The sequence below is a fragment of the Streptopelia decaocto genome (assembly GCF_964273445.1).
Source record: "Streptopelia decaocto genome assembly, chromosome: 11".
Taxonomy (NCBI): Eukaryota; Metazoa; Chordata; class Aves; order Columbiformes; family Columbidae; genus Streptopelia; species Streptopelia decaocto.
In genome coordinates, this window is record NC_138666.1 from 1,168,716 (window position 1) to 1,179,343 (window position 10,628).

Below are 10,628 nucleotides of genomic sequence, written 5' to 3' on the forward strand. Positions count from 1 at the left end.
GTTGACAGCTGGGAAATACAAAACCAGGTAAAGAAATAATAAAAACATTGAGAAGGGTTATGGATCCATGCCAATCAATGACTTAAAACCGTGACTCAACATATGCCCAAGAATTTGCAGAGAATCAAAGCAGGAAGGAGGACTGACCCATGAAATTTCAAGTCCTGTAGTCCAGATTTTAACAATTATGAAATCAGGAATAGTACCACATGCACAGGAAAGGACAAAGTGCTGCTCCATTCGTTCAATGGAAATGGTGTTTATCAGGTCAGCAGATGGGGCAGTCTGATCGATTTGCGGTTTCACATGAAATTTTGAAGGAAAGGACTGTTAAGAGTGAGCAATATGTTCATAATTTTTTAAGAGTCAGAAATACAGCCGTGCTTTGGTGACAGCAACACCCAGAACAACTGTCGTACAATTAGTGGCGTGGGATTTTTATTAACAGAAAAGGCTCAACATCATGTTCATTTTCACTACGATATTTATCTTTTCAAAAGGGTTATTTGCTACTGACAAATTGGGAAACACTGTCAGTATATAAAAGCAGCTCAAGGAGGATGGCCCTGACTTGAATGACCCTGAAACCCAAACCATCAAAAGCACATTAAAATTTATTAGCATGAAGTGCAACAATGAAATGAGAATTTCCACTATAAACTGGATGACTATTAATTGCAAACAAAGCAGGACTCCTATGATCCTCTAGCCCTTGAATGAGTATTGTATAGACAAAAAACCAAACAAACAGCCCTACTGCTGAATGTCTCTGGCAAGAAATTTTCAACACTTCTCATCAGAAATATAACTGAAGTTGATGCACCGATAGTTCTTCTAACATATTGTGCACAACATGAATTACTAATATGAATGACAATTATTCACATCTTCTGGCTTCATTTTGCTCAAACTCTTCCAACATCTCTTCCTTGGGTCTTCTTTCTTCTGACGGCTTAGCAGAATTTCACTGTCTCCCCCAGCTAGAATTACTCCCCAAAATTCACTAGAAATGCACACAAGAGAAGGTATGAGGATAAGATCAAAATACGTATGACCTGCTACTCTACAGTAGAATAAAAATTAAAAGGTCACTAATAACAAGAGCGCTGGGAGCAGCACTGTGCCAGGAAGACTCACGACCCTGAGCCCATTTTTGTTAGGGATCTAGGCACAAGAGGCAGCAGATCCTTCAGAATCTTTTGCAAGTCCAAAAGCCTGTGCAATGTCAGAACCATTCTCCAATAGCTCTCCAACTCCTTCCTAAAGGAAAATTCCCCAAACAGGGTTTTCCAGCATCCCAGACATGTCCTGAGTTCAGAACAGCACCTGTTTCATTTCAGGAATCCCGTACTGTAAGAAACTAAATGGAACTGGTGAAACGTAAAATGGCTCATTACCGCATCTCCCCAATGCCACAGGTATAAAGCTGCAGATGGACAAATGGCATCATACTCCTCACATGTCCAACAGAAGGCTCGAAGTTGCCATGGGGGAGAGGTAGAAAGCTCTGCGCCCAGATGTGCACAGCTGTTTACACTGGGATCAACACTGTTACCGACCAGGACGCCTGGAGCAGAGGCGCCCACTGCCCTGCACACTGGGAACCCCGCAGGTGCTAGTGGAAGCGCGGGGGAAAAGCACCTAATTGGGGGACCCCCAGTGCAGACAACGCAGCCTCAAGCCCACGCTGCATTTCCAGCGAGAGCCACGAGAGCAGAGAGAACCAACGCCCCAAGACACGGGAAATGATTCCTGCCAGCCTTGCCCGAGCCCTGTTCTCAGAGAGTAAGGCACACAGCTTGTTTCACTCTGCACAAAAGCACAAGGCCTCACTTCTTTCTGAGCAAGCAACAAGAGAGACATTTTGGCGACTCAGAGTATACTCCATGCTTCTCCCACTGACTCTGCCCAAGGGAGGCAAGAAAATCAGCTCTGCCAGACCCCCCTACCCCTGGGATCTCTGCACTACAGGGGTTCTCACAGAATCTGCACCTTCGCCCTGGTGCTTCCAGCAAAACACTCCGACACTCCCCTCCCAAAGCACCTTCCAATTAAAGCGGGCAGCCCCAGAGGTCACCCTCGGGGACGCAGAGCACAGACGTGGCACTGCTGAGGTACACAAACTGCTCCCAACTTGCTCTGCCCTGGCCCCACAGCACTGTCCCCTCCCTCCCACCTCCAAACCCCGGCTGCTGGCTGCCCACGCAGCCCCGTCCGCTCCCTCACCTGCGCAGCCCTTCACCCCGCTCCGGCCAGGGCTCCGCAGCGCTCGCCGGGCTCCATCTCCATCTGCTCCGAACGGCCTCTTCCCAGAGAACTTATTGGGCTTCGAGCTGCACCTGGGGCGTAGAAGAGGAGAAATTATGTTTCGCAATGTGGAGTGTGCGTTACCTATCCCCAGAGCTCGCTGCGTTCGACCTGCTCTTCTTTCAGGCCAAACTCCTGATGGAGTTATTAATCTTTACATTCCATCATTTGTGCGGAAGCGAGGTGGTTTGAGTGTCTCTTTCCACCCCCTCACCCCCACACACACTGCCTAAAAACCCAACAATTAAAAATGTAGGGGTTTTTCCCTTTAATTTCCCTACACTGAGTAATTATATTCACATTAGGAATCAATCAACTCTGGTCATTACCATTAGTGATATGCTCATAAACCAAACACTAGTCATGCTAATGAACCGAATGAAACATAATTTCTGGTTGTGTAAACCGACGCTCAACCCTAATCAGCACTAAATTCAGTCAGACGTTACTTACATCAACTGAAAAACACATTAAAGCCGGGTAAGGCGCTCCCGTCCGTGGGACGCGGGGACCCAGCGGGCTCGGCAGCTCCGCGGCTGCGGGGCCGGTTCGGGGCCACCGGCGGCGGGAGGGCCCCTCGGTGGCGGGGAGCGGGCGGGACAGGCGCAGCCCCGGCTGCCCCGACCCGCCGGGCCCTGAGCGCTTCCCGCCCAATGCTCATCGGTCGCGGCGTGGCCGCCGAGGAGAGCCGAGGGCGACCCCGCCGGTGCTTCAGCCGCCCCGCTACCCCGCGGGGGCTCCACGCAGCCCGGGCCCCCGTCCGGAGGCCGCGCTCGGCTCCGCCGCTCAACATGGCGGCTGCGGGCCAGGACGGCCTCAGGAGCGGGGTGAGCCCGTCCGAGGGCGGCCGGCCGGGCAGAGTCGGTCCCGGCGCGCTTACCCGCTGCTGCACCCGGGCCCGGTTTCCTTCGGCTCGGTCGCCCCTCGGAGACCGTTCTCCTCCTGGAAAACGCCCGAGGCCCCGCGGCTGGCCAGGCCCGGCACCGCGCCGTCGGGAAGATGGCGCCGCCTCAGCGGGCTCCTCTGCGCGCCCAGCGGGAGCCCGGCCCGGGGCGGCCCAGGGCCGAGCTGCGAGCGCCGAACCAGAACGGCCTCACGCACGGGGCGAAAGCGCCGGCTACGCCCGGAGACGGCTGCGCCCGGCCGGCCCGGGGCTGCCCTGCCCGCCCCGTCGGGGCACCGCTGGCCCAGGGCGCTCCGCCGCGCACGGCCCAGCCCCGCTCCCCCGGCGGCTCCCGGCCCGCGGAGGCTCCGCATAAGCGGGTCCCTGCGGCTGCCGCCGCGCCCTCCAGCCAGACCTGGGGGCTCCCTTCTTGGCCTTCCCCTCCCCGGGCCGGGCCCGCTCTCCTGACCGCGGCGGAGACGGGGATCATAGAAAGGTGAGGGCTTTTTTAAACACAGCCCGTCCGCTGAAGTCAAACACCCGGCAGCAGCTCCCCCGCGGCTGCTCGGACGTTCTCCGCTCCAGACCCCGCGGCTGGGGAATGTCCTGGCCGAGCGGGGGCGGGAGCAGCAGCGGCCCCGGGACGGGCCGCCCCCTCGGGGCGCAGTCGGGGGTCCCGGCGCGGCGGGCGGCCGAGCGCCACCGGGACTGCGGGGCGGCGGCGGCTTTACCTCCAAAGGCGAGGATGCGGTGATGCTCTCCCCTCCGCGGGGGCTCCGCACGGCCCCGCCGCGCTGCTCCGCGCCCCGCGGTGCGCCCGTGGGCAGCGCCGCCCTCAGCCCGCGCTAATGCCCGCGGCGCGGAGCGGAAAAGGCTTTTCCAGGCAGCCACGGTGGCGTTTTGTACCAGCCGCAGAGCGTTGATTTGCTGCGATTGGAAGTAATATAATTTCCAGCTGCACAATATTAATGAGACTCTCGCAACCAGGGGAAAACTTTCAGCAGAAGGTGGCGGGTTTATTAGCTTCGCGTTAAGGGAGAGGAGAGATGAAAAAAAATTGAAAAGACAAGCATCAGCAACATCAGCCCCCGCACCTGCAGCGCTGGCCGGGGCGGCCCCGCAGCCCGGGCTGCAGGCGGGTGAGGGCGCGGGGCCAGCGCGCGTTCTTTTGCAACCCGGTAATATGTGTTTCCCCTCCTTTTTAATTTTGTTTTCCTCACTTTACCCCCTCGCCGCGTTCAGAGGAGGCAGCAGCGGCCTCGTTCGCCTTGTCCGTGCCCATCGCTCGTGGGTGAGCGTTGCCGGGCGGGTGCGGAGACCCGCGCTGCGCAGAGAGGGGCGCGCAGAGACGGGCAGGGAGCGCAGCGCGGTGCGGGAGCGGTGAAAGGCTTCGGGGGGAAGTAATAAAGTGTTTCATATTGAGAGAGGAGCGTGTAGCCCGGAGAATCCGATATGCGGGCTGTCGTGGGCAGGTTATAACTCCGAGTGAAAGCAGCCCGGCTGCCTCCCGGCGTTAACTCTTCTTCAGAAATCTCAATTGTTTCCTTGCACGGCTTCTGGCCAGCGGCCGCAGGTGCGGAGGCTCCCGAAGAGCTGCTGGCGGGGGGGTCGCTCCACGTCTTCTCCTCTGCTGCGGGGCGACAGTCGCGACATGCGCCAGTCGGCGACGGCGTGGCCCCCGCACCGCTTTGTGACAGAGGAGCAGGTGCTGACATGCGGCTGATGTGTTTCAGCTGGAAATGAGGGACCGCGGCCATTCCCGGCTCGGACAGAACCCGCGCTGGGCCCGCTCCCGTCCGCGGAGCAGCGCGGAGCAGCCGGGCCGCGGAAGGGCCGATCCGGCGGGGCTGCGTCCGGGGCAGAACCTGTGAACAAAGCGAGGAGCGTTGCTGATTGTGCTCCTATTAATTCCCTCCTTGGAGCTAATTAAATCCCGTCCCGGCAGGCGGGAACCGGTGCGCCCGGCGGTTCCGCACCGGGGCGCGGAGCAGCCGCTCGCCGCCGCGCCACGCACACACCCAGGGGCTCGTTTCAGCGGTTTATTTCACGTTAAAGTTTAGATACAGTCGAAATCCTTGTACGCACCTTTTAATAAAAGTAGTAATCTCTTTGAGTACTGCAAAATTATAGCATTTACATCTTTTAAAAGACTGTAAACAAAATAATACTAGCGAATAAATGATACCAGCATCGGAGTGTACATTGTCAGGTATTTTTAGACGGCCGTATAAAATGCGATCTGGTTTATAGAATATAATACAGATAAATGCTATAAATAAGCGGGGAACTTCCCAGCGACGAGTCGGCTCGGGCTCCGGCACCGCCCGCGGGGTTTGCGCGGCCGCGCGGAGGGACCCGCGCAGGACGCGGCGGGGGGGGGAAGGGGGAGCTGCGCGGGGCGACACGGCCACGGCCGCACCCGCGGCCCCATCCAGCCCCACAGCCCCGGGCCCCCCGAGCCGCTTCCCCCCGCCCGCCTGCATTGAGAAACCTTCTTTCTGGTTAAGAAAAATAAAAGTCCCATTGAAACTTTATTGAATTAAAGCAAAAATTAATTTTCGATATTCACACATATATTACAGAGTAATAGTAAAAGTTCAATATACTTCCTGGCGTTTAGTCGGGCCACATTGTACGAGAGCAAAAACAAGCATCAAAACATTTAGCAGCCTTAAATTTCACAATCACTCAGAATTACATAGAAATATTGAAATACTCTAGTCAGCCTGGGCTGTGAATAGTTCTTCGTGTATAAAGTTTTCCTTTTGCCAGCCAGTACACAGCAAGAATTGCATTTTCCCTTCCATCATGGCATCCATGTATTCAAAAATACTTTGCCTTTTTTGTTTGTTTTTTGTTTTTTTTCCTTAAAAGTTAAACTCAGAGAAAGAGTCAAGATTAACATGTCTTAAAAACAAAACTACAAAATATGCTGTAAAGGACAATGAAAATATCTAAAGTCTACTTGTGTGAGGCAGAAACCATGGGGGAACGGTGGCAGATTACACCAGTGACACAGAGATGGGAACTAATTTTGTGGGAGGAGAGAGAGAAGAATATAAATGGGGGGTTGATCAATTATAGCGTCTCCCGCCTGTTGGCTGCAACACAACAAAAATAAGTAGTAATTCTTCAAAGCAGATGTACACAAACCTAAGCAGGATTTAGCTTCTTTAATATTTGAATGTAAAAAGTCTGCTGTCCACGACTCCTTAAACCCGGCTACAACTTGGGAATTCGTAAGAGATTCTGACTCCCGTCTCTCCATTTTCTTGGATGAGAAGTGATTTAAAGTGGGAACACTAGAAATCCAGAGAATGTTGAATACTTCCAGCCTCCCATCAAGTTTCCTCTCTCCAGTTTTAGATAAGCTCTGTCTCCTTTCTCCATCTGAATGAGGACTCCATTGCTAGCAGCTTCTCGGGTCACATCTTGGTCCCCTGCAAAGGCAGAAATCACTGGCCACCCATTTAGCATCAAACTCACCTAAAGAGCAAGATAAAACAAAGCCCTCCGTCAATTAAAGTCAGACAATAACACCGCCGGGACTCACCTAGCAGGCAAAATGTTTAGTTAAGAAAGGCCTCTTTTGACAGCTGAAACTCCAGCCCCATAAAAATGAAATATCAATCTGAACCCAGCTAAGGTATGCACTCTAAAGGAAGAAGCCTTTCACCGCTGTTTTAGACCAACCACATCAAAACAGCCGGTGCATATAAAACAGGACATTGATCCTATTTTGAAGAATTTCAATAGGGTGCCTGTGTTTTCAGGCTATGAAAAGAGGTCTGCTCATACTTATTGAAAGATGGCTTTATGCAAAAGCTCAGAGGCAGCGAGGAGCAGAGCCACAGCCGCCGGAGTCAGCGCGTTTGAAGTGTATTCAAGAGGTAGTTTTCCTTTGTTAGGCAGCAAAGACAATATGCCACAACAGAGTCAATAAGCTCTGCTCAGCTCGCATTAATGACCCCGGGACTACATACACCACATTAATAATACACTACCTGCCCACCCCAGAGGTGTGAAGCTGCTCACACCAGAACGGTGCTATATAGCTGTACATTCACCTTCGCATTGCTCCGCAGACAGATTTCCTGTCTAGGTTATGCTACCTGGCTTCAGGCCCATAATACATTATCCCTACCTAGAGGTGCAGATGCATCGAACCACACACAAAAGGCGTGTATAGAGTAGCTGCATCCATACACACAGAGCTATATTCACTAGCGTATCCATGCCATAGGCATCTCCCTGCACCCCAAATCCCTATGAAACCTTCTGCCACTCGAGAGCGGGTGCTGAGCCCCCGGGGGTGGCGGCTCCCAAGGGCTCAGCGCAGGGGTGCTCCCCCCGGCGCTCTGCGGTTCGGGGCAGCCCGGGCAGGCTGGGAGGGGATGGCAGGTGGCCGGGGGGGTGTCACCTCCCGGCCCCGGACGGCTGATGCGGGTCGGGCCCGGGCAGAGGCCTGGTGGGACTCCACCGTCCCCTCGGGCGGTGCATTCCCCCGTCCGCACCGTTCCCGTTCCCGTTCTCGTCGGGCCGCGGACCCGGGTCCGCTCCCACCCGCGGCGCCCGCGGCGACGGCGCTGGGGGCTGACCTGGATGGTTTGCCTGTTGTACACTTTCACCACGTGAAAATTAAAACTGTAAATCCCTTTCCTGGGCGCGATAAAAGTGCTCCGCTCCGAGTCGAAGTTGCTGCCGATATTCACTAGTACCTGGAAGGGAAGGGCACCCACCGTCAGCACCTCCGCGGGGCCGCCGCCCGCCCCGCTGGCTCCCCCGGCCCCCGGCGTTCCCCCCGCCCCCGGGCAGGGCGCCGCGTCCCCGGCCCGGCCCCGCCACCTTCCCCGGCAACTTCTCCCTGCCCGCGGCGGCGCGCCCGGCCCCACCTGGTCGAAGTAGATGATCATGGTGCGGTTGCTCATCTCGGAGGGCTCGTGGTTGGTGCTGCGGATGGCGGAGAAGGCGACCTTGGCGCTGCCGGAGCGCACGGAGATGCCGAGCGCCGTGCCGGTGGGGTCGGAGGTGGGGTTGGAGTCGCACACCACCAGGCACTTCCCCTCCAGCACGATGGGCTCCGTCTCGTTCTGCCCGCACGCCAGCCACGCCGCGCCCAGCAGCAGCCCCAGCCTCAGCCCCAGCCCCGGGCCCCGCATGGCGCCGCGCTCCCTTCGCTCCCGGGCGGCACGTCCGGGCTGCGCTGCGCTCCGCTCGCTCCCTGCCCCGCCGCGCTCTCAGAGCGGGGCCGGGAGCGCCCCGCCGGCTGGGAAGCGGCCGCGAGGAGGCACGGGAGCGCCGGCACACATAGCGCGGGGCGGCGCGGGCGGGCCGGCGCGCAGCGCTGCGGAGCGGTGCGGGGCTGCGCTGAGCGGTGCGGGGCTGGGCTGGGCTGAGCGGTGCGGGGCTGCGCGGAGCCGCCCGCCGCGCGGGGCTGAGGGAGGCGGCGGGAGGCGAAGGCGGCGGCGCTGCCGGAGCTGCCGGCGAGCACAAAGACGGCGCGAGGCGCAGCCCCGCCTCCCCACCGGCCCCGCGCTGGCGTCAGCGCCCGCGCCCGCCCCGCCGCGCCCGGCGCAGCCAATGGCCGCGCAGTCCGTCTGCCGCCGCCTCGCGCCGCGGCTTTTGTGAGGCGGCGCGGGCGCGGGCGCGGGAGCAGGTGCCGAGCAGCCGCCCGCACCGCACCGCGCACCCGCCGCACCGCACCGCGCACCCGCCGCACCGCACCGCGCACCCGCCGCACCGAGCCGCGCACCCACCGCACCGCGCAGGTAGGAGCGCCGGGCCGCGGCGGCACCGCGGGGGACGCGGGGCGGGAGGGCCCCCGCGGCAGCTCGGCGGGGACAGGGGTGTCGGGCCCGCGTCGCGGAACGGGGCCGCCGCTCCCCGTGCTGCTCCTGGGCGGGGAAGGCTGGGAGGGACCGGGCAGTAGCGCGGCGGGACAAGGGCCGGCCGCCCCCCAGCAGGAGTAGCATCCCCGGGAGTGCTCCGAGCCGCGGGCGGGACCGCCCCCCGCGCCCGCCCCGCCGGCGATCGCGGCGAGGGACGGGGTACGAAGGGTCCCCCTGCCCGGGGTGCCCGATCTCCTTCAGCCGCCCCCTTCACCCCCCGGGGCGAGACAAACCGCGGGGCCTCCGGCGGGGCTTCCCGAGCCGCAGCCTGGCAGCAGACAGAGATTTTGCGGCCGGCAGAGCCCCCGCTGTCGGAGACAGTCGCCCCGGTGCCGGGACAGTCGCCCCGGTGCCCGCCCAGCCCGCAGCGCGGCTGTAGGGCCGCTGCCGTTTTCCAAAGTGCAAAGACTGCTTTGTCTCGGTGGACGTTGTGCGGTGTTCATTCTGGATGAGCTGTCAAAAACTCAGAACCTGGCACTGCAAAAGAAGAGATTTACTGATGAACAATTAGAAACAAACCACTGGAACAACATGGTTTTCTAAGTCTGTTTGCAAAATTTAACTTAGAGATTAAAATGTGTGGATTTGTCGCATCGTCCCTGGGAAATTTAACATCATCCGGTGCAAATCATTATGAATTTTGGTAAAGGCTTTAATTTGTTTGACTGTGCTGTTCCAGTTGTGTGATTCATAAGGTTTTACCTGGGAAACGGATCTCTCTCTGCAAACTGCTACAAATAAGACGTAATTCGCGTTACTGCCCCGCGAAGTGAAACGTGTCTGTGAAGTTGCTGAGAGGAAGTTTGTGAACTCCCAGAGTTGGCCCGTGGGTTGGCACTGGCTGGCGCTGAGGGGACGCGATGGAGCTACAACCAATGGCATCATCCCTCGGGAAGCATCAGTATACCCCGCGTTATTCTAGACGTGGAGCAGTCTGGGAACCAGTGTGGTGGTGAAATGATTGCAGGAAAGTGGTCAGTAAGGAGCTGGACAGATAATAAAAGAGAAACAAAAACTCTCCTGAGAAGGAGAAAATGAGATAAAATGGAGTGGGTGGAGCCACAACCTGTTAGAGGATGTGTTGTGTTTTACTGCAAGACATAAGGTCCTGATTTACAATGTATTATTAGTGCTGACCTTCTTAACTGAGCCAAAAATCAGAAACTTTTTAAGAATGAAATTAATATTTGTAAGGGGTACTAATAAGGCTAAAGCAAATAACAACCAGCAAAAATGCACATTTTGCATACTTGTCAATATTGCTGAAAAGACATGGAGAAATGCAAATGGAAAGAGCACAACTCTGCCCTTTTACATTTTTTTGAGTGCTTGACTGTGTGTTCTTCCAACATACACGGCTCTTTTTAATGTAAAAAAAAAGAACACATTTCTCTTTTAAAATACTTCTTGTGCGTGACAGAAGCTGTTTCTCTTGTGCTATAGATACTTTGATTTGTAGCTTGTCCCTTTGAACCCAGGAGGTGTTTCACACAGGTTTGCCCTGGGTGTTTGGTGGTGATCCCCTGGGAGGAGGCGGCGTCACGGGCAGA

The 10,628-nt window shown here is 57.1% G+C and overlaps 1 protein-coding gene across 1 annotated transcript; it reads right to left on the reverse strand.

Annotated features, from left to right (window-relative positions):
• Positions 1 to 5,338: 5,338 nt before the first annotated feature.
• CBLN1 (cerebellin 1 precursor) lies at positions 5,339 to 8,349 on the reverse strand (the record flags this gene model as incomplete). Its single annotated transcript, XM_082062826.1, has 3 exons — positions 5,339 to 6,676; positions 7,789 to 7,908; positions 8,083 to 8,349. 3 exons carry the CDS (start codon positions 8,347 to 8,349, stop codon positions 6,479 to 6,481), a joined length of 585 nt encoding a protein of 194 aa, XP_081918952.1. The 3' UTR covers positions 5,339 to 6,478.
• Between the last annotated feature and the right edge of the window lie 2,279 nt (positions 8,350 to 10,628).